The 23,203-nt window shown below is 55.5% G+C and overlaps 1 protein-coding gene across 7 annotated transcripts in view; it reads right to left on the bottom strand.

Moving 5' to 3' along the window:
• LOC101944659 (digestive cysteine proteinase 2-like) overlaps window positions 1–23,203 on the bottom strand; it is a 57,939-nt gene that overhangs the window by 4,622 nt on the left and 30,114 nt on the right. Inside the window, exons 1-12 of one of the 7 annotated variants that reach the window (XM_065577035.1) lie at window positions 19,090–19,175; window positions 15,779–15,927; window positions 14,935–15,073; window positions 13,701–13,769; window positions 11,968–12,027; window positions 8,828–8,920; window positions 7,538–7,710; window positions 5,999–6,239; window positions 4,514–4,706; window positions 3,455–3,648; window positions 1,603–1,694; window positions 700–861 (exon numbers count right to left, since the gene is read on the bottom strand). In XM_065577035.1, the coding sequence (XP_065433107.1) occupies window positions 700–861; window positions 1,603–1,694; window positions 3,455–3,648; window positions 4,514–4,706; window positions 5,999–6,239; window positions 7,538–7,710; window positions 8,828–8,920; window positions 11,968–12,027; window positions 13,701–13,764 (1,272 nt within the window). In that variant the 5' untranslated portion in view covers window positions 13,765–13,769; window positions 14,935–15,073; window positions 15,779–15,927; window positions 19,090–19,175. Of the gene's footprint in view, window positions 1–699; window positions 862–1,602; window positions 1,695–3,454; window positions 3,649–4,513; window positions 4,707–5,998; window positions 6,240–7,537; window positions 7,711–8,827; window positions 8,921–11,967; window positions 12,028–13,700; window positions 15,074–15,778; window positions 15,928–19,089; window positions 19,176–21,486; window positions 21,751–21,880; window positions 21,994–23,203 lie in introns of those variants that run through there. The other 6 variants (XM_065577031.1, XM_065577034.1, XM_065577036.1 and 3 more) reach the window with 6 other exon arrangements.

Genomic DNA, 23,203 nt, shown 5'->3' with positions numbered 1-23,203 from the left:
CCAGCGCTGGGTGGCCCATCCACTCCACAGATACCTTCAGAATTCAGACCGCTAGTTCTGGACCACATCCTGCCTTCACTGAAATCAACGATAAATCTCCCGTTGGCTTCCGTGGTGCAGGATCCACAAGGAGCACCAGGAAAATCAGCCACCAGGAGTCCGTTCAAGCTAGATGTTGACTGGCCTCATCGCCTGCTATCCCAGTGCCCAGCCTGGGCTCTGGGCGCTGGTATCCGCCCACAGGTATGAACCTCTGCCTGACCCTGCTAATATCTAGGGTATGCTGGAGACTCATCTCATGCCAGGGCCCTGCACGGTGCGTGGAGGGATGGATTTCGCCTCTTCTGGCCGTGTCAGAGCACTAGAGGCTGGCGAACGGAGGCTCACAATATCCATTGTCTGGTGTCGGGGGAGGAGCCAGGACCATACCTGAGACTCACCAGCTACACAATAGACACGCTGTGGGGAGGGGCAATCAGCTGCTCCCAGGATCCCATCCCAGGCCACTTCCATCTTTGCTGGGCCCTGCACCAAGTTCTCCCGTCAGCAGCCCCAGCCCTTTGCCAAGGGAGCCCACAGGGTTCCCCGGGCTCTCGGCGTCACATCCCCCCTCGGCCCAAGGTCACGCTGCACGAGCAGGTCAAACAAGTTCTCTCTGCGGCTCCCCTAGCAGGTGCCTAGAAGAGCAGCCCGACTCACCTGGCCCCTGTACGGCCCGTAGGCCTCAGCGCTTGGTATGCCACCATGCTTCTTGACCCATTTAAAGGCCCGCCAAGGGAGGCCGCCGTCGCAGCCGTGGTTCCCGAAACCCCAGGAGCAGTCGATCAGGGCTTGCTGAGACAGGGGGGTCAGGCCTCCGGTCTGGGGAGGAGAGGAGGGCAGGGAAGGGCACAGAGAATTCAAACTTTAACTTCACCGTCCCCTTTACGTCAAGGCTGACACATCACACACAGGCTCACCAAGATCACGTCCAGGGAGATACTACATCCCCCCTTCCATGCTCTGGGGACCGCTCTCCCTCCATCCCCGGGCTGGGATACATGGACCGCGGGAGCTGTGTCTCGGGTGAGCATCATCTGGTCAGCGATGCCGGTGTGGCCAGCCAGAATTGCTCGAACTGGGGAGCACCTGGGGCAGGACTCCAGGCAGAGTCACACCCGTGGGGCTGAGAGCAGGGACTCTCCAGTCAGTAGCTGAGACTAATCTGCTCTGGAGGCCGCGTCTTGTGGTTAAGGCACTGGCCGGGCCCACAGGGGGTCTGGGTTTGATGCCTGGCTCGTTGTGTGGCCCGGGAAGTCACTTCATCTCTCTGTATCCACTTCCCCATCTGTTCCATGAGGATAGCGATACACACCTTCTCCTACCCTCTGCTTTGTCTCTGCAGAGCGTAAGCTGTTCCGGGCAGGGGCTGTCTCTGACTGTGTGTGCGTACAGCTCCCAGCACAATGGGGCCGTGATCTCAGCCGCGGCATCTCGGGGCTACCACAATACATATGAGAGTTGAAAGACCCACAGTGGAGGGTGTCTTGGCTGCTCCACCCTGTGGTGTGATCCCTGCTCGTACAAGCTGTGGGTGTGACGAGGAGGCAGCCGGGTTGTTACCTTGAGGAACAGGGCACCTTCTAACCCTCCGGTAGCAGCAAAGCTCCAACAGGAGCCGCACAGAGCCTGGTCCTTCACCGGGGTCACCGCGCCTGGGGGAGAGAATAAGAAATGAGCCCCGTGCAGTAGAGAACTCAGATCTTCCACATTTCAGCTCTCTGATCTCCCTGGCCCCTGAACGCCTGGAGTCACCAGCCACGTGGCCTCTTTACCACGAGATGGCCGTTCTTCACCCCCCTTTCCCCTGGCAATTGCCACTCGCCCTGCTCCCCCGGCCCAGGTGCCTCGACACCCTGAAGAAATGCAACATGAAGAGCAAGCGGAAAACGTTTGGGTCATCTCGCCGGAGAGCAGAGGCCCACGCACGTGACTCGGTGGGTCATGAGCATGAAGGAGGAGTCCAGTTTCCATCACGCTCCTGGTACCAAGCTATCACTCGCCCTGCTGGAGTCGGGGTTATTCGAGTGGGAGGCCAAAGTCAGAGAGGAGTCTAAGCTGGCGTTGATTACACCTTCCGGCCCCCTCAGTGCAGGAGTGACGACTCGGGATACATCGACCCTGGAGCTGCAGGGGTCATTTCCACCTCCAGGAGACACACCCACGCTAGCTTGGATCCAGCTAACCTGCCATCTCTCCCCAGCCCAGCCAGCGCTGGTTAGTCTGACGCCGTCATGGGAATGGACTGAAAGGGCCCCCAGCCTGTCTCTTCTCCCCACCGCGCTGACCTGGGAATTCGCCCTACTATTCCTCAGTGCTGGGAGCTGGGAGCGATGCTCGACACTGCCCCCCTCTGTCGAGTTACGGTAAAACAACTCGTGCCAGGAGGAGCCCTACACCAGGGTCACCATCTCCAGAGCAAAGGGCTCTCTGCATTCACTGACTCCCGGAGCCGAGCGCTGAGCACTGGCTCCCCGTTTTGTGGGCTCTGATTTACTACCCTCGGGAGCCCCACAAGCCCCACCCTTCTTCTCCCCAGTCCTCCTCTCTGGGGCGGTGCTACAGCCTACAGCAGCCTCTCCTAGCTGGGCCCCTCTTTGCTTAACCCAGGAGTTCTCAAACTGGGGGTCGTGACCCCTCAGGGGGTCGTGAGGTTATTTCGTGGAGGGTCACGAGCTGTCAGCCTCCCTGCCCCCCGAACCCGGCTTTGCAGACAGCATTTATAATAGTGTTAAATATATAAAAAGTGTTTTTAATTTATAAGGGGGGGTCACACTCAGGGGCTTGCTGTGTGAAAGGGGTCACCAGTACAAAAGTTTGAGACCCACTGGCTTAGCCCTCTTCCTCCCTGGGCGGGGAGAGGTCAGCAGGCAGGCAGCCCTGCTTCCCCAGGTTGGTGTCTCTCCCGCTGGGAGACTAAGGAGGCAGCAGATATCCTGCCTTCCTTCCCAGGGCTCATCCGGGCTGGCTGCAAGAGGGGAACCCTGCCCATGTCCCTGCTTCCCTCCAAGGCTCCGGGTCCTGGGCCCTTAAAGGGGCAGACTATTCCCCTGGGACCATCTTCCTCTCCTCCAGCACCTGCCTCGGCCTTCCCCTAGGGCTCCATCCACCCAAGGAGTCCCACGAACCCTAGAGGGACACGCCATGGAACAGGGCCCAACTGACCCCTAGCCCTTTGAAGGGGACAGTCCCCCTCTCCCAAGCTCCATCCAGGCCCCCAGCTAACAGGATGGCAGCTGAAGTCTGAAGCAGGGAGCTGCCCAAGGCTCTGGCAGGCCTAAGAGCTGCATTTCAGCCTCGCCTGGAGGCCGAGGGTGTCCCCCACTTGTCAGGGGACTGCAGGAGAACAAGGACTTGGGGAGGGAAGCAGCCCCAGGGATGGGTGGACAATGCGGATGCAGGTGGCCTTCCTCACCATACAGCCTCCAGTCCAGACTCTCCGGCAGGATGATCCCAGCGTATGGCGCCCGTGGGAATGGCTGCCCGTTGTCGGGACTTTGGTCCTGCAGCCGCCCCCGCAGCATGGCCATCTCCTCCGGGGTGCGGTCGGCCAGGTGGTTCAGCGCCAGCCTGTAGGGCAGGTTGGCCCGATTCTTGGAGTGGACGTACCTGGGAGGGGATGGATGATGTGAAGAGAGGGGGAAGCCGGTGGTGGGCAGCCCTGGTGGACCCGGCACATCCCTGAAGCAGCCCCTCACACACACACACACACACACACGCGCACTCAAATAACCGCAGTTTGGAGATATCCCATCTCCTAGACCTGGAAGGGACCTTGAAAGGTCATCGAGTCCAGCCCCCTGCCTCCACTAGCAGGACCAAGTACTGGTTTTGCCCCAGATCCCTAAGTGGCCCCCTCAAGGATTGAACTCACAACCCTGGGTTGAGCAGGCCAATGCTCAAACCACTGAGCTATCCCTCCTAGGTCACATGACAGCCAGAGCACAGAGCAGTCATCTCCCAGGACATGCATCTCCTCCCCTCTCGCTAAGAAGCCTACAGCTGATTGATGGCTAGAGACTCAGGGCCTGATTCGCACTTACCCCCCATCTGCACTGCCAGAAGGGTGAATGGGGGGGAGCCTTCATTCTAGTTAGGAGTGGGGAGCACGGGGCGGGGTGGAGGGCCCAGCTGTCTCTGGCCTTCTCAGTTCTCTGTGAGTTCTCAGAAGAAGCGACTCAGGGCAGAGGGGTGGAGTCCCGGAGAGCCGTCTTCTAACCCATCGAGGGCCAGGAGCAAGACGAGGTTTCCTGCGCTGGCATCGGCCCGACACTGACATTATGGGAAGGGGCCAGGATCAAATTCATCCCGTGTCGCTCGGGGCTGGGCCTGACTCTTTGGCACAGCCAGGCCGGGTCAGGGGAACAAGGCTAATCTGGGATGACGCATTCCCCACCCCCACCATTCCCCGCCCCCTCCCTGAAAACCAGCCCAGGAGCCCAGCTGCCTCGCCCCGACATCCGAGCTCCCGCACCTCATGTTGTGAATGAAGGTTTGTGCCCTGCGCTCAAGCTCCTTCTCGCTGCCGTACTCCTTCCTGTACTCCCGCCGGTAGTGATGGAACAGCTGATGGCCTCGATCCGCCTGCCTGCCCACGAAATCCCACATGGGGTTGGCGAGGATCCGATGCTCCGCTCCGTCTCCCGGAGGAAACTTGCACTCCATGTCTAGGACAGAGCCGAAGGTTACGGCACACGCCGGAAAGCCATTGCTCACAGACACCCGCCGGCAACCCCCCGGTCTCTGTACCGCCCCCTGCAGATCCCACAACCCAGCTGCATCTTCACCAGGCCCCATAGCTTCATGCCACACCCCAGGATCCATCCCCAAGGAACACCGCACCCCCAACACCATGCACTGGTGTCTGATGAAAACGAGGACCCTACCCTGCTAGCACAGAGCCCTGCCCTGTTTCCCGCTGTAGTTTTTGCTAGCCAGGCTGTATCCCCTAGGCCAGGCACAGCACTGGCTGCCCACCAGAGCCTTCCTGGCAGGGCTAGGACATTGGCAGCCGGGTGAAGCACGTGCCTCTCAGAGCTGGGAATGAGAGTAGCTGCATATTCGAGCCAGTGGCTGCTTTCCGTGTCCTAGACAGGTGCAGCCCCGGGCCAAGAATGCACGGAGCGCCGCACGTCAGCCTGAAACAAACCCTTCGTTCCTGGCCCAGAGCGAGATCCACCAGAGAAGCACAGCATGCCAGCTTTAGCCTATGGGTCCGTGAGGACCGGTTCAGCCAGCGCATCTGCAGGGGGTCAACAAGTCACCGGGCCCCCTCTGTCCCAGGGCCCCGGGACATGCCAGCGTGAAGATCACTGCTCATCGGTGTGAATCCGGAACTCCCTGCCTGGGCCACATTTCAGGGTCTGTTTAACAGGAAACCTCCATCCGCTCTTGCCCCAACACACAGGGCCAAACCGGCACAAATCCAGAGTGACACCATCATTCTAGTGGGACTCATCTGATCTCTGGGGTAAATGGACACAGCCCTGGACCAGGGGCCCGCCCTGCTCCCACCCAGGGCATCGCTGCATGGGGAAGGTGGGTGCTGGACTGAATGGCTCCTCAGGGGGCCTGGATCTGCTTGTACCAGCCTTAGCTGGGGCACATGCCGTGAAAGGATTAACCAGCCGTATGTTTCCACGTCTCTGATCCATGCAAACACCCGGCGATTTAGCAGCGTGGAGACTTGGCCACTCCTGATTGACTCACTCCACTGCGATGGTTTCCCTCGGCCTGCAGGAGTGACGCGAGTGGGCTCGTGTTCCCACCTCAGCTCCTGCCCATGTTTTGTGGCTTCTTCTGGCAGCGTCCTGGCTCGGAGATCCCGGCACTGGGTCCCCACCGGACTCAGGTCACGTCCCTCCCTGCCCAGGCCCAGGAGCTCCAGCTCCCTCCCTTAACCTGAGGGACAGTTAAGCATTTCCCCAGCATGGAGGGAGGAGGGGGAACGGCCACTCACTGCGTGGGAGGTCCAAGACCTCGGCTGGGAAGCTGCGGGCGAAGCCGCTGTAGTCGAGCTCGTACTTGTCGTAGTGGGAGCCCAGCAGGCTGTTGAAGCCCCGCATCTCGTAGTGGACGGGCACGGGGCCGTCGGCGGAGCTGGCCACCCACAGGGTGTAGACGTTCTTCTTCCAGCCCCAGTAGGACACGTTCTGCCACACGGTGCAGAGCTGCCCTCTGTAGGTCTCCTTCCGCACGGGCTGGGGAGGTGACATTACAGTTGCGTTTCTCAAACTGGGGGCCCTGACCCAAAAGGGGGTCACAAGGCTATTGTAGGGGGGTCGCGAGATCACAAAAAATACTGCAATCGCCTTTAGATCCTTTGCTAGGGTTCCCACATTTCACGTTCCCAACTAGAGGACACTGCTGGGGAGAGAGGGAGCTGGTGGGGGAGGGTGGGTACCACAGCTGCAGCTCTCCAGCTGCCCAGCGCCGAAGGCAGCGCAGAAGTAAGGGTGGCAAAACCAAAGCCCACATTTGTTCATATTTCAAAAATGAAAACTGAATGTGCAGGACGATTTCAGGGCCTGCCTCAGTTTCCTGGAGCCACCATTGAAAAAAACGCTGTGCTTCCAAACAGCAGCACCTCTGGCAGTAAGTGTCCAGATACGTGTTTGTATATACCTGTGGATAAAGCCACAATCCTTGGACAATGTTATGATAATTGCCCCCAATCACTGGAAAAGGCTCCCAGGTCCCCAAGCTGTAGCCTGTTGTCTATTTTCTTTCAGAAAACGTGTTTCTTAAATGTCCCCGTATTTAGTCCCGAAAACTCTGGCTTGACGCTTTTTGAAAGAGCTGGGCCTTCAGTGCTGGGCGCCTGACGAACAGAACTCTGGCTGCAATCGGGTATGGTGCACAGCTCTGCCAATGCACCTCCCGCCCGACCTGCAGCAGTTCTGGCCCTGGCTCCAACAGAGGAGCTGCCAGCCCCGCCCGGTTGTGGGATGGACGTTGCAAAGGCACTGCCAGCTGTGCCCTCGGCTTCCAGGCCAGGCAGAACCGGAGAGTGGCTAGTGTGGGTGGAATTTTATTTCACCAGCAGCTGCGGCGCTTGGGGGAAGGCGGTTCAGTCTCTCCCCCCCTGCCCCTGATTCGGGGCCATGCATTCCCTAAAGGAGCGGCAGCAGCAACGGAGAAGCTGCTTTCCACCCAGGTGCGCTAGGGGAATGCCAGGCGTCAGCCCCTCCACGCCTCTCCCTCCAGGCGGGACCGTGGCAAAGGACACTGGGAGCGCTGGCGTGACTAGACCCAGGCTTGTCCCCTGCATTCAGCTTCTTCTGAGCCCCCAGGGAATGGACACAGGAGAGGAGCGCGTATGGGGGGTGGCTGGGCTCCTCGTTCGGACTTATCCGGGTCTAGCAGGCTTGGGGAGACTCCACTTCCTACAAGCTGCCTTGGCGGGGTGGGGGGTGCCCAGCTGAACCAGCAAGACCCAGGCCAAAGGACTCCGTTCGCTGTGAACCAAAGATCTGACCTGCCTTTTGCCAGGCCTCACCTTGAAGCCGTCCATCCTGGGGAAGACGCTCTGCGGATAGATGCGCTTCCGAGGTCTGCCGCTGATCCGGAAGCACTTCCGGACGTTCAGCTCCAGCTCCGTGGTCTCTGGGGTGATCTTGTACAGGGCACCAAACAGCTTCTCTGCCCCGTATTGGAAGGTGACCACTTGCCCTGGGAGGCAGGGAAGAGACGCGGGAAGGTCAAGACATTTCATGGGCCCAGCCTCAGGCGAGGGAAGGCGAGAAACCGCCGGGGTCTCCACCTCTCCCTGGGCAGGCTGAGAAGGGGGAATGGTACCGAGGCTCTAACTCTCAAGCTGAGGAGTGTCACTGTCCGTAGCTTTTCAGACCCACCTGGGGCAGATCCCGGGGAGGTGGGAGAGCAGCCCTCGGAGCTGGTGTGACGCTGAGCTCCCTGCAGCCAGGCCATAGCCACGGCTGGCTTGGCTGCCCACCGGCACCCAGCCATGCCTGGCTAAAGAGCCGAGGGAAAGCGAGCACCAGGCCATGGAGAGCTGGGTGTTCCCCTGCCAGGGAGCGGCACCTAGTGCCTCCCCCCGGCTATCCCAGCTGTGCAGCAAGAGGGGAGAGTTAGGAGGGGAGACGACTGACCGGGAGCAGCAGAAGTGCTCTAAAAGTGTGGGGGAGGACATAGGCGCCTGAACCATGGCCCTGCCCTTGCCCCCCACCCACAAGGCCCCACCCCCGCACCACCCATTCCCCTTCCAAGGCCCCGTTCCTGCGTCATCTCTTCCCCCCCCCCCGCACCCCGCTTGTTCCTTTTTGCCTCCTCCCCCTTATGGCCAGTAAAAAGGGGGAGGGGCATGGCCCTGTGCTCCCCCCCCCCCCCCCCGGGTCTGGCGCCCCTGCGACTGACCCACCTGGAGCAACTTACAGCCCTGTACCACCTAGGGTGCCTTGCACCCCCTCCAGCTCACGCCCATTTGCAGAGGTGGAGCATGCGCCTCCCCCCTTGCACTTGGCCCTCTGCCTCGGGGGGACTCCCGCTCACACCCCGAGGGGGCCAGGAGAAAGGGGAACCAAGGGAACACCAAGCGCAGTGAAGTAAATGCACGGGCTCCTGCTGGGCTCCGGATCAGGCCCCAAGTCGAATCAGGCTCCCCTCGTGCGTGGCTTGGGAGGCGGGGGCACGTCAGGCTGGGGGGCGGGGTTTTCCTGGGGCTCATTTGCAGCATTCCATACGTCACCTCTGAGTGTGGCCCCAACGGTGGGCCCTGGCCTGCCGCCCGGTGAGGAGCAGAGAGAGGCCAGGTGCCCAGCACACCTACCGTGGTAGTACTGGATCCGGCTCTTCCCTCCCGTCTGGTTGTACCAGGCTTCAAAGGGCTCCCGGATTTCCGCGAACGGCAGGTCGATAACCCCTGCAGGCCACCAGAACAGGAGCCAGGTTAGCCCGAGTCCGTGCCACAGAGACAGAGGGACGAGGCCCAGAGTCATCGTACAGACGCGCCCGATTCAAGCCACATGCGGTGCCGGGCGCTGGGCACACCAGGGTACTGGGGCCAGCTGCCCGTAATGGAAGTTAACCCAGGTCAGAATTCCCATTCTGCCCCATTTCACACCCAGAGGAGTCCGGCCGCCGTCAGCGAGAGCTCCCTGAGACACAGATTTGTGCGCCCAGCTGCTCCCTGTGTCCTGAGCTACGGCTGGAGACCCAGACAGCTCCATGCGTCCCCCTCAGAAAATGCTGCATTGTAACACCGCAGCGAAAGCAGCCACCGAGCCGCCTGGCCTAACGGCGAGGAAATCAGGCCAAGCCACTTCACTCTCCGCGGCACTGCCGCTCCCTCCCATCCCAGAGCCCCTGGCCAGGAAGCTGCTCGGTGGAGATTTCCTCCTTGTGCTCTCCAGAGGCCGGGTTGTGTCCGGGACCCTGTTCGGACTCTGGCCAATTGGTGCCCGCATCAGAGAGAATGGACAAGGGGGAAGTTTTACTCATGCCAGCGAGCCAGAGCCAGAGTGGTGCACAGTGACCCGAAAGCTGCCCCCCCCAGGAGCAGCTGAGGATTCCCTGGGTGAGGGGGAACCCTGGACTGGCAGCCCCTTCTGGCTCCACCACCCCGCATTCGGGCACAGGGCTGGTTGGGAGCAGGGAGAGAATGGGGGTAGAGCATGACACCCTCGCTGATTTCTGGTTGATGGGAGACAGTTCTAGTGGATGAAAGTCACAGCAGCCACAGGGCTGCTCTAACTTGCACTGGGGGCCAATTCATCCCCCAGCTGGCTTAGAGGACGTGTACACACGCCAGCTTCGATCAGGCTCGTGTACTGAAAACAGCAGGGTCGCCGCGGCACCACGGGCTAGCTGCCCATGTGCCATCCTGGCCAGGATCCTAGGTACGTGAGGCAGCTCGCCCAAGCCACCGTCCACGTCGCTATGGCTACCCGGCTTCTTTCGGGTGCTACCTCGACCACAGCTAGCGGGCGTGTTCCTAGAGACGCCCTGGCCAGCTCCCCCGGCCCCTCAGCCGTGCTTAGCGGGAGCTGCGCTCCGTCCCAGGGGAGAGGCTGGGACAGTGAAAGGGGAATGAAGGCAGGAGGGGAGGCTTCTGGGAAAGGCCGTTGCCATGGCCATGTTAGTCTAGCCGGTTTGCTAAGGTCGAGATAAAGCCCCTTTTCTGGCTGGCCGTGACCGGGGCTGTTTTGGAACAAGGAGCCAGCAAACAGGTCCCAGCTGTCCCTCGGATTGTGTAAGCAACAGAACCAGCCTCTGGTCTCCTGACCTAGACCGCTTCAGTGGCGTACGGGGCTGCTTTTCTGAATCTCTCCCCCCTGTTCCTTCCCATTCTCTGCACTGATTGTATTTTTCCTCTTAACAAAAGACACCGGGCGCGTGGCCTAGCGCCTGGGCAATACCCCCTGGAGCTCCAGTCTCACCCAGGAGCCTAGACCGGGCATACTGAACAGCGCCGGGTATGTGCCCGTTCCTGGGAAGTGTTTTAAATGAACAAAAGGACTTCCCAGTAATTGTAATATACAGTCATTGCCTCTCTCTAACGGTGAGGCAGCGTTGCCTAATGGCTAAAGCACAGGCGTAGGACTCAGGAAACCTGGCTTCTATTCCTGGCTGTGCCACTGATGGGTGACTTTGGGCAAATCATGCCCCCTCTGTGCCTCAGTTTCCTGTCAGATGGGGACAATGATCCTGATTCTCCTTTGTAAAACACTTTGAGATCGGATGATGAGAGCTAGGTATTAATTAACTATTAACTGCCTGGCACTGCTGCAGAATGGACACCAGTGGGTCTGAGGAGCTAGCTAGACAGGCCAGTCCTGCTATCGCTTAGGCTGATGGTGGCATGGGGGTGACAGCTTGACAGACAGACTCATTAAGACAGTCCCTGCCCTGCGGAGGAGTTGGGGACTCAATCGGGGGCCAGACCCTTGCGTCCGAGGGGCTCTGTGTGGACACACGGGTCCGGCGGCACAGATCCAGCTGTAGGCCTGAAGCCCCAGAGCTCAGTGTTGCAAACACAGCGAGCAGTGCCCATGGGGGACTCAGGCGTGACAGGCACTGGGAGACAGCAGGCAGAGGGTTGGTTTGTTAACTTGCTTACTAGGGGATGAGACTTTCCTGCGTCCTTTCCCTTCCCATACGCTGGCTGGCTGGCTGGCTTTGTCTGAGAATGGTGGGAAAGGATCTGATCCTATCTAGATATTGACATGGCCCCTGCGCCATAGAATCTCAACTAAAAACAGCAATGGATTCAGCCTCACAACCCCCCTGGAAAGTACCATCATCCCCGTTTCACAGATGGGGAAACCGAGGCACAGAGCGATGCAGCGACTTGGCCAAGATCACACGGGGAGAGCCACAATTGAACCCATGACTCCTGAGTCCCGGCCCAGGGCATTAAGCACAAGACCCGTCCTCCCACTATGGCCGAAGAAGAGTTTCAGTGCTAAGAGGTGACCGGCTGGTCTCTGTTAAGTACAACCGTGATGGTCCAAAACAGTCCCTTGGGCCAGAGCAGTGCTGCCGGATCTGGGGGGAGGGGAGATTGCTGGAGGACACTAGCTGTGTTTATAAGGGGTGTTTTCAATCTCTCTGGGTAACATTAAGGCCTGTTGGGCCCCAAGAAGGCTCCAAGCCGTGGGGCCGGCACATTTGTGGCACTGCACAAACCATCACCTCTGGGGCTCAATTTCCCCATCTGCTAAGTGGGGACAAGCCTGGCTCCCTACTTACCAGAGCAGCTGAGCAGTTTAATTCAGCAAGTCCAGGGATCGGATCAGAGGTGCCAGATCAGGGGTCAGGATTACCCTGAGTGGTTCCTACCAGAGGGCAGGGCAGCGCTGTTTCCGTGGTCGAGGCATCACCATGAGATGCACACACCACAGCCATCTGCCGGAGGGAGAGCAGGCTGCGATCCCCAGACCCCAACCACAGAGTACCTGGCCCGCTCACCTGAGACGTGGTAGACGTTGCCAAAATCAGGGACCGTCCATCCAGATGTACCCCCGGCTCCTGTAAAACAACGATCAGCATTGGACATTTCCCTCCCCAAACCCAGCCGGAGGGGCTAGGAGTCAGGGAACCTTTCCAGACTAGAGTGCATTGCAATCAGCTACCCACCTCCCGAGAGTTCAGCAAGGCACTTAAGGAAGAGCCGGTCTTTAATTACACGATCGCACGGAGGGTACTCGGGTGCTTAATGTCAGGCATGTGCTTAAACGCCTTGCTGAATCGGGGTCCTACCAGGGATGGGGAAGAGGAGTTGTGCCAACCCAAGATGGGTTTGGTTACACTCAGAGCCCTTTGTTATTAGCATTTGCTGATTTCCCCCCTAAAACTCCCATGGTTTTGAAAAAGCCACAATTCGGGTTCTACTGATTTTCATCCAAATTTTGGCTTTTTGGGGACCAGGGAATTTTTCGCTGGGGAAGTGGCTGGGGCCACGCCGAAGGGCCAACAGAGTCAGGCAGGGCCGGCTCTAGGCACCAGCGCTCCAAGCATGTGCTTGGGGCGGCACTTTCCAAGGGGCGGCACTCCCCAAGGGGCGGCACTCCGGCTCCATTTTTTTTATTTTTATTTTTTGCCTGGGGCGCAAAAAGCCAGGAGCTGGCCCTGAGTGGAGGTGAGCTGCAGCAGTGGGTGGCGTGGGAAGGGCCGCAGGAAGTAACCCGGGGGTGGGGTGGGGGGTGGCAGAGGAAACCCCCCCCCAGCTCACCTCTGTTCCACTGCCGTCTGCTCCCCAGAGCGCGCCGCCACTCCGCTTCTCCCCCTCCCTCCCAGACTTGCCTGGGAGGGAGGGGTAGGAGGGGAAATGCGGCGTGCCCGGGGGAGGAGGTGGGGCCAGGGATTTGAGGAAGGGGTTGGGAAGGGGCGGAGTTGGGGCGGGGCCAGGGAGGCACAGGAAAATATTTTTGCTTGGGGCGGCAAAAAACTTGGAGCTGGCCCTGGAGTCAGGAGAGGCCGCATCCCCTGCTGGCACCTTCAGCGCAGCCCCACGGCACAGAGCCCTGTCTGCTTCCCCTGTCCGGACCTTTCAACGCAGCCCCGTCCCCTTCCCCTGCACACTGGGAGAGCGAGATGGGCTGGCAGCTGTCCAAATGCTACATCATGAGTAACTCCCCCCCGCAGCTCCCACCCCCGTCAGTACCAAGCACCCCTGCCCCCGCTCCCCACCTCCTGCCCTTCCTTTTCAATTTTTCACCAATTTTCACCCGTTATTTACATTTAGGAAGAAACACTCCCAGGCGATTTCAAACCAAATAAACCCCGAAAATGAGGGGCTTAGGGATACCCCCCATAAACCCATCCCAGCTCCTGGGCTAGCATCACACCATTGTGGATGCAGCAACACCGATCTGGCAGGGGTAGCGCTTTGCAGTGCGGATGCTCCGCGCGGGCGAGGCTAGTCCAGGATAACTCTGCAATAACAAGAGGGGTGATCTTAACTGGGGCTAAAAGCGCAGTGCGGACACAGCCACTCGGGTTTTAACTCGACTTCAAGTCCAGGTTGACCTAGCGGCTTTCACTGGAGCTGCTAACCTGAGCGGCTGCTATTTTAACCCAACTTAGCGCAGTCCCGTTAAGAACATGCCTTTTGTTTTGCGGCGAAGACCGGCTCTGAGATGCTCTGGACAAAAGCTCCTGGGGATGGCAGGTGTGTGTGTGTGTGCGTACATTATACTCACCGCTCAATAGGCAAAGGGCAGGCAACAGAAGAGAGGCCATTTTCTTCCAGAAGAGAGTTTCCATCAGGTCTGGAAGTGGGGAAAAGGGACAGGAATTAATCACATGAATCATCTCTCTGGGGAAGCGCATCTGGCCACCGGATCTGCTGCATCTTCTCTAGCCGGCATCACGACCAGGTATTCTACGCCTAGGGCCCTTTGTAAAGCATTTTCTAAGCCAGGAAGGGAACACAGCTCAGCGGACTTGCCTGACAGAGCAAGGAGCGGTTGCATTTCCATCCCAGCATGCTTTGCAGGCCGCTTGTGCATGGTTATGCCCTCACAGGTGAAATGCAGCCACCTCTGGGCGGGGCATGCCGGCTGCTTGACAGCTTGTAGCAACATGGATGGCAGTTTCAGGGCAGAACCAGAGGAAGGAACCTGTGTGGAGCTGACATTGCCAGGGGATTTAGGGAGGCGGAAGGGAATTAACCACATTGGGATGTGACTGGGACTCTAGGGACATCCTGACTGCTTGGGAAAGAGCCACCGGGGTATGACAGCCACAAGGGGGCAGTGTTCTCATTCAGTGTCTCAGCTAGAAACAGCAAAGTACCACACATAAGGGGAGAGCACCCGCTACTGAGCCCCCTGCCCTGCTCGCTTCAGCACAGCGCCCCCTAGTGCCATGCTGGGGCATTGGGGCCACTCTGTCTACAAGGGGAAGACCCCATACTGAGCTCCTGTCCCCACTCCCCACCCCCTAGTGCCACATTGGGACAAACAGACTGTGAGTGGAAAGCGCCCCCTACTGAGCCCCCATCCCACTCTTTGCAGCACAGTACCCCCTAAGGCCCTTTCTACACTAGGACCACTTTGACAGAGTAGCTATACTACAGGGGCAAAGTGCTCCTAGTGGATGGAGCTTATACTGGCAAAACTGCACGTTGTACTTGTATACCTTATTCCAGCCTCCCTAAGTGAAACAAGTGTGGTGCATTGAAACTGGGTAAAAACAACAAGCTATCACTTTAACAGGAAGGGGTTTCCTGGTCCTGCTTGCAAGCTAGGGGTCTCTGTAGGGAAGTGTGCGATCTAGGGCTTCAGCATTCAGTCTGCAAAGGGTCAGCCTAGAGCAAAGTGGGGTAAGTTGTGTTTCTCTGCTTCAGGACTGCTTTCAGGCTAACTGGCCTGGAGTCACTCAGGTCATACAGCTTGCATTTTCTGAATATTGGCACAACATTAATACTCCTACAGTCTTCCGAAATTTCTGGGGAACAAAGGTCTCCTTAGCCAACTCTTTTAGGATTCCTGGTCCAAGTTATTAGGGCCTGCTGATGAGCTGGAAGAAGGTAGTTCGTCAATCCTCATGGTATGAATACATCATCCTGCTTCTTTCCAAATACAAAAGAGAAATATTTACTGAACCCTTCCTGCATTATTATTAACAATTCTACTATCTCCATCTAGTAATATGCCTATACTCTATACCATTGCTGGGATTTTTTAGTTCCGAATATTCTTTTAAAACTCCTTATTTTCCTTATTCCTACCAGATATGGATTTTCCATGATGTTTTTAGCTTCCCTTATCAATTTTCTACACATCATAACTTCTAATTTACATTGATTGCTATGTCGCCTTTCTTCCGTATATCATATGTTGTTGTTTTTTTTAATTTCTAAATGCTGCCTCTACTTCAGCACTGAACCAGAATGGACTTTTGACCAAAGTTGTCCTCTTTCTTGATTTGGTAGCATGGCTTTTTTGTCCATCTAATAAAATCTTCTTAAAGAAGTCCCAATTTTCATTCACATTTTTCTTTCTAATTTTTTCTCCCAATCAATTTCACTCAAAATGCTGCTCATCTTTGAGAGATCAGCCCTTTTGAAGCACCAAATATATATATTACTGGTTGGGCCTGCCCTCTGTGTGTCCATAGTGAAATAATCAGCTCACGATCACTGGTCCCTAGACAACCACCACCATCCAGTTCTGCAACTCATTAATCTTGATCTGTCATAATGAGGACCAACATAGTTACCTCATGTTGGGTGCAATACCTCCTGCAAGCAATACAAATCTATCATTTTAAATACCTGGAATGATGTTTTATCACCAGCTGCATGAGACCTCCAGCGTATGTCTCCCAAATTGAACTGCCCCATTATAGCACCATTTCTGCCAACATATTAAACACCCATCTGTAAGGAGTAACTCATCCTGTTCTCTGGTTTGATTCGCTGACCTGTAATATCAAATATATAATTTTTTCCTCATCAATGAGAATTTTTAATTCCTCCTACTTGTTACCCAAACTCCTAGCATTGGTATGGAAGCAATTGAAAATCTCTTCACGTTTTTGCCACATCAGTTCAAGATGGTCGGGACATCTTGAGTTTGAGTTTTGTACTGCATTTGCCTTCTTAGCACCCTCCCCGTTGCACTGGTGGTTTATGCCCTCAGAGCAGCTCCAGCTAGTCTCCAACAGAGAAGATTAGTCCCCCTAGTTGTGAGATGCAGACCATCCTGTTTGTACAGCCCTCTTTCCCACTGGAATGTGGCCCAGTGTTCCACAAAACCAAAACCTTCAGCCTCACACTGGTCATACAGCCAACAGTTCACCTCCAGCATTTTCTGCCTTCCCTCAGAGAAGATCATTTGGCTTTTTCTTTTCTTCTGCTCCCTTCCAAGTGCTTGAGGTCTTCTATAATCTGTGTAGTTCTATGTGATGCCATATCATCATCAGTGGAGACAACTTCATAACCCCATCCAATGCTGGGGTTACCGCTCGTATCTTCACTGCGTGAAGATAGCACACCGCCCTACCATCCTTGTGTCCATCACTGAATTCTCCTTCTTCTCTTCTTAATACGGCGTCACCAATTGTTTACATTCTTAGGAAGGTAGAAGAACCTGGCTTGGTTGCTGCTTATTTCAAACCGCAATGATACCCTTCAGGTATGTCTCCTGTAGCTTTCCTCCAGAGACACATTCTTCCATAGTTGACTTGTTGAGTATCTGAAGATGTTCTGATACTTCTACTCGGGTTGAATGCCTCCTGGCTTTCTTTCCCCTCTTGGTCACAAACAGCCTGTCCACCTCTTTGGTTCCTTCTATATCCAATTCCTTTATCACTGATCCTTCCCCTTGTGGCATCTGTGAAAATGATTTCCAGCTCTGGTTGTCCAAGAAGTCTTTGTTTTTTTGCAATTTATGCTTCCAGACCATGTGTCTTCTCCTCCAGTACAGCCACTAGCTTGCACTTCATATCCCAGGTATCTATTCTGTCTTCTGGCAGAAAGGAAAACATAGCACTTCCAAGGTAGGTCCCAGCATTTGTTCTCTCCTCATCTATATCTGCTGCCTGGTGGAGAGCCATACTTAAAACAGTAATCACACTCCCTCTGAAATTCGCACTGTTTGCTCCTCCGATTCACGTCAACTGACTTATACACTAAACATCAGGGCTCAGCACCCTCCCTCGCCAACAGGAGCGAATAACTACTCAGACTCCCAACGCGGCTCAAAGCCAGAGATCCCAGGGACGAGGCCCTCACTGAAACACAAACAGACCTTTGCACCAGGCTAGTTCAGGGGCTTGGAGCCCATCCACAGAACCTCCACGGAGAACAACCAGCCAACACATGGGACGAACACAACACTCGCCAAGTCCCTCCCGCTGCAGACATAGGCTCCTTCACCCCCTGAAATATCCAGATTTGCTGCTCCTGTGACCCCGCTAAAGGGAAGGGCTGGTGGCATGGGCCACAATTTTTCACAAAGAAAAGGTTCCAAGCCAGGGAGGTCCATGTTTCAGCTACATGAGAACAGCTTAACAGTCATGGGGACACATCACCAAGCCTTGTTTTGTCACGTACCAGCCAGTCAAAACCCTGTTCCTTTTTCAAACTCCCAACACAAAATGGAAGAGAGAGAGAGAGAGAGTGTGTGTGTGTGTATGTGACATTTTGCAGCATATTACTCAAGAACAAAGCTTCAGGGCAGCGAGTGGCAATTCCCAGCTCCTTCGGAAGAGCTTGATGGCCACAGGGATGTCTCCTTTGGGGTGACTTGCGCTTTATTTTGTCACGGACAAGCCACAAAAACCCAGCGTTTTACTTGAGTACGTCATTCATAAATAATTAAGTAATTAGTCATCTAAATGTTTATCTCATTCAACCATATGGTTTCATGAAATGTCTAGAAATGTTATCTTACGCGGTTGTATTTGTAAATCGTTTGGGCCTGTGACTAAGGAACTGGGAACCATGAGTAAGGAGCTGGTACCACAAAAAAAGAGCTGGTGCCATGAATAAGGAACCATCTTCAGCCTTCTTGCAGACGTCTGTAACATAGACCAGGCCTAAGACTTCCTCTGCTCCTTTTGCACCCATAACCAGATTGTTTATCTGGGTCTCTATTTCCGTCCACACCCTGATTACACCCAGTGAGCCAATATCTGATGTAATCACACCATTCTGAGCACATTATTTCAGGGCAATGGGGAACTAGCCAACAAGGCTTTTATGGTCAGGGTATGTCTGAAAATAAATTTGCCCTCCCAAATTCATGAATAGAACCCAGGAGTCCTGATTCCCTGCTCCTACAGACAAGGCTAGATCCCAAGAGTCCTGACTCCTAACCCCTACCACTCTAACCAACTAGACCCCCACCCCTCTCCTAGAACAAGGAATAGAACCCAGGGGTCCTGACTCCCAGATCCCTCTGCTCTAATTAAAACACCATGCTCCCTCTCTACACAGTCATTGAATCAAACATGTTCTGAATCTATCCTATAGGACCTCATATCACTTGACAACCTCCTATTGGTTGATCATTTCAATCAGTAGAGAACTGCAGCCATCTCAGGGGTGGGGCACGCCAGCTGTTTAACTGCTCAGCAAGATGTTCCCCTGCAGTTTGCAGTCCCCATACCCATAATTTACACGGGGATTCTTTTGGGCAGAGGCTGTCTCACGCTGTGTTTGGGAAGCCCGCAGTGTATGATCACTGCTAGCACAAGTTATTATGAGACAGTGTGGTCCCGTGGCTAAACCACTGCACTGCACTGGGACTCCTGGATCTGTCCTAGACTGGCTGTAAGAGAGTGGGCACATTGTGTCCCCTCTCTGTGCCTCAGTTTCCCCTTCCACCTTATGTCTACTTCAATTTTAAGCTCTTTAGGGTAGGGACCGTCTCTCACGGTGTGTCTGGGCAGAGCCTGGCAAAACAGGGCCCTGGTCTCAGATGGGGCAGGGACTGGCCCAATGGGGCCCTGATCTCAATCTCGGAGCTGCACGCCCAATAACTTAGCACCATTTCACCTACTTTTGGTGATTTAGGGAATCGAAGAATCATTGTCCCCAGACATGGTTTTTGCCCCCAAATAAAGATGAGTGGCTCTTACCTGGGCCCTGGGTCTGCGTTAGCAGTTGGCAATGTGGTCTGATCCCACCGCTGACACTAACCAGCGGGACAGTGCGGTTAAGGCGGATAACAAGTAATCATATTCATCTCTATCTGTGGCAATAGCCTCAGCACTGTGAGTGGCTGGTGGCTCAGGAGAGGAAAGGGAACCATGATAGAAACTTCCGGACTCTTAACGGCAACATACTTGCTGTTTAGATGGCAATAAGGTTCAACAGTTAGAATGACTGGGAGTCAGGACTCCTGGGTTCTATCCGCAGCTCAGAGAGGGGAGTGGGGTGGAGCGGGGGGGGAGGGGGGAAGCTGGGAGTTACGACTCCCCCATTCTCTTTTCTTCTGCCACTTTTCTCCATCCCTGCCGGGGGACAGGAACCCGCCTCTCCCCCGGGGGGGTTTAGAAGCTCAGATGCATTGAGATCCCAGGTGGATGGTGCTAAAACAGGACAAAGCCTCATCCCTTCCCCAGGGTCTCTCAGAGCCACCAGCTGTAATAGTCCTCTTAGCTCCCCACCAGGGGGCCCATTTGGCCCGTGGCAAAGGGGTTGCTGGGAATGAAAGGGTTAATGGGAACAGGCACCCCACCCCTCAACCCCCACGTCATTATAATCAGCCCGAGGGCCCGGCCTTCTCAGCTTCCAGGGAAAGTGGAAGGTTTTTGGCTGAGGCCAGAGAACAAAGCAAAACAACCCCCCAGGGAGAACTGTGGGCAAAGCCAGGAAGAGAACATGGGAGCCCTGCATCCCACTGCTCGAACCCATTCGCCTCCCAGAGCCATGGATAGAACCCAGGCGTCCTGACTCTCAGCGCGGGGAGCAATTCACCTGCCAGCGACTGAGGTTTGGGGGCTCTCTGCTCAAATCCCACAGGCCAGGCTGTAATGTAATGGCCAGAGACTGACTGATGGTACCCTCTAGTGGCCACCCCGTAGGGGGAATTTGGGACCTGTTAAGAGCAGCCCCCCACATCTCCTGTTAGAGGGCTGGAGAATTTGGACTGGAGAACCACTGCTCTTACTCCAGCTCCGCCTGCATGTGGGGTGTTCCCAGTGCCTGTTCCTTACAGCGCCTGAATTTCATTGCAACGGGTCCCTGGCAACGTGGGTCTCTCGGCTCCCTCCTGTGAGGCTGAGGAATCCTGCAAGGACCAGGGCTGAACTGGGCTGGCTAAGGCCTGCATGAGCCCCAGAGGGCCTGGAAGACCCTGGATTTCTGGTGCTCTACCACACAACCGCCTGCCCGTAGCCCCTGCTTTGCTACACACGCCCCTGGTGTTTTTAACAGACCTTTGTTACTGAGTAAACGATAAGGAAATTCTCAGTCAAAAAACTTTGTTCAGCCAGAGTTTGGGATGGGAAATGATCAGTCACTTCAAGACAAAGAAACGGAGCTTTAGAAACCCAAACACCAGATAGGCTAGAACATCACAGCTAAGGTGAAATGCAAACAAGCCCAAGCATCTGAAAGTCTAACACTTGACAATATAAGTCGCGCAGCCAGAATCTCCCATATACTGGGCGAAATCCTCAACTGGGGTAAATCGATGCAGCCGCATTTATTTAATCCACCTAATCTAATGTATACCAATCGGGGATTGGGTCCCATTGATTCCAGTAGAGCTACGGCCGATTCACACCAGCTGGTGGGCATCTGGCCCCATTCACTCCAGTGGAGCTACAGCCGATTCACACCAGCTGGGCATCTGGCCCCATTCACTCCAGTGGAGCTGCGGCCGATTCACACCAGCTGGGGATCTGGCCCCTTCATCCAATGGAGCTATGGCCAATTCACACCAGCTGGGGATCTGGCCCCATTCACTCCAGTGGAGCTATGGCCGATTCACACCAGCTGGGATCTGGCCCCATTCACTCCAGTGGCGCTGCGGCCGATTCACACCAGCTGGGGATCTGGCCCCATTCATCCAATGGAGCTATGGCCAATTCACACCAGCTGGGGATCTGGCCCCATTCACTCCAGTGGAGCTATGGCCGATTCACACCAGCTGGGCATCTGGCAGACTGAGCGATGGGTCCTCTTTCTGTTTAGGGTAGCAGCAGCGCAGTGGGGACCCCAGATGGTTGGGATCTCAGGAGAGCTCAGTGGGAACTGGCTCAGTGATTCTCCACATGGCTGTAGAGTTCCTGTAGGCCAACAGAGGGTCTGTGTGATTCCTGCCCAAACGGGAAGGGGCGTGGGGGGGTATCATGAGGGGTTGATGGGGGCTGGCATCACCAGTGTCGTGCCAATGGCCCCCAGCACAGTGTGTGGGACTCAGCCTGGCCGCCATGGGGCCTGACGGGATCAGCACCTGTGGCCTGAGAGTTTGGGGGTGTGCAGCCACCCTCTCTGGGACGCCAAGGCCCCTCACCCTGGGCACTTACCCAGGACAGAGATGGTGATGGAGGAGAGGCAGGCTGTCCCAGCCGTGCCCTGAACCTCGCCATGATATTCCCCAGCATGCTTTGCTGCGATGCTCTCAAACACCAGCTCCCGCCGGAACGGCCTCAGACTAGTTTTATCTTTGTACCAGACACAGGTGGCATTAGGAAGGATGCTGTGGGTTGAATGGCACATCAAGTTCACAGATTCGCCTTTACACATGTTAGTCCCTGGCATGGTCACGATGCTAACTCCTTTAGGGGCATCTGGAAACAGAGAAACGATCCATAAAAAGGAAGAGAAAAATTGGGTTTGTACCGTATTCTATTCTGTGGTTGTGTATGGGAGTGGGGTAGCGTCACTTTAAATAGTCAGTGAGCCCTCTGGGGTGCTCACCATGTTCTGTGGTTCAGAAAGTAACCAGAGCAGCTCGGCCTGTCACGTAGCACATAGTTAGTAAACATGGTTATTTGCACCCCACCAGCCTGTGTGGTCTCTTCATCTGATGACTGTTATTTAAAAGGCAAAAGACACAGCATTAGAACCAGTCAGAAAATAGGCGTGTGTGTGTGTGTGTGTGTGTGTGTGTGTGTGTGTGTGTGTGTGTGTGTGTGTGTGTGTGTGTGTGTGTGTAAAAATGACTTTTCGGCAAAACATTGAAAACCAAAATATTTCAATTCACCGCCTGTAGAGCCCATTATCAAATATTGGTTCCCCATGTAGTTCCTTCTAGACTGGGATCAAGTCTTAACCTTCTCTTTGTTCAGATAAACAGATTGAGCTCCTTGAATCTAGCCCTGTAAGGCCTGTTTTCCAATCCTCTAATCATTCCCATGGCTCTTCTATGACCCCTCTCCAACTGATCGACATCCTCCTTGAGCTGTGGGCACCAGAACCAGACACAGGATTCCAGCAGCGATCGCACCAATGCCAAATACAGCAGTAAAATAACCTCTCGCCTGTATATCCATCCCAGGATCCCAATAGCGCTTTTGGCCACAACATCACACTGGGAGCTATGCTCAGCTGATTATCCACCCTGACCTCCAAGACGACTCTTCCCAGGCTGTTCGTATGGTACAAAGACACAGCCACAACCCAGTTCCCCTCCATGGCAAGTCTCCCTGACCAGGTCCCCAGCACTTACACCAGCCGGAGATGTACCTGGCCTCACAATACAGAGTACTGGGATTGCCTTCACGTATCGGTCTCTTCCCAGCCTTGACACTTGGCACTTTCGGGGTAACAGACGGTGAGAGCTGGGTTAGCATTCATCAAGTGAGCCCCGTCCTGGGACAGAACAAAAGGGTAGATCCCTCCCTGCCCATCCTCTGGGATAATAATATTTCCTAGAGCCAACTGACAATTTTTCAAGCAAAAAGAACCCAGGAGTCCTGACTCCCAGACCCCCCTGCTCTAACCTTTACACCCTATGTCCATCCCAGAGCCAGAAAAAACCCCCACAAATACTAGCCGCTGTCCCGATTTTATTGGGACAGTCCCCATTTTGGGGTCTTTTTCTTATATAGGCTCCTATTACCCCCCACCCCGACCCGATTTTTCACATTTGCTGTCTGGTCACCCTAGCTGCAGCCCCCCTGTTCCAACTACCAGACGAGCTGTGTCTAGACACAGAGCTCGCCAAGCTCACCTCACTGAGGGCTAGGATTGGCCAGAGCCATACCCATCCCTGTATCTATCCAGCCGGCATCTCAGCGC

This window comes from Chrysemys picta, chromosome 23 (genome assembly GCF_011386835.1).
Source record: "Chrysemys picta bellii isolate R12L10 chromosome 23, ASM1138683v2, whole genome shotgun sequence".
NCBI classification, from domain to species: Eukaryota; Metazoa; Chordata; order Testudines; family Emydidae; genus Chrysemys; species Chrysemys picta.
The sequence above is the reverse complement of the archived record's forward strand: the minus strand, read 5'-3'. Positions and strand labels throughout refer to the sequence as shown.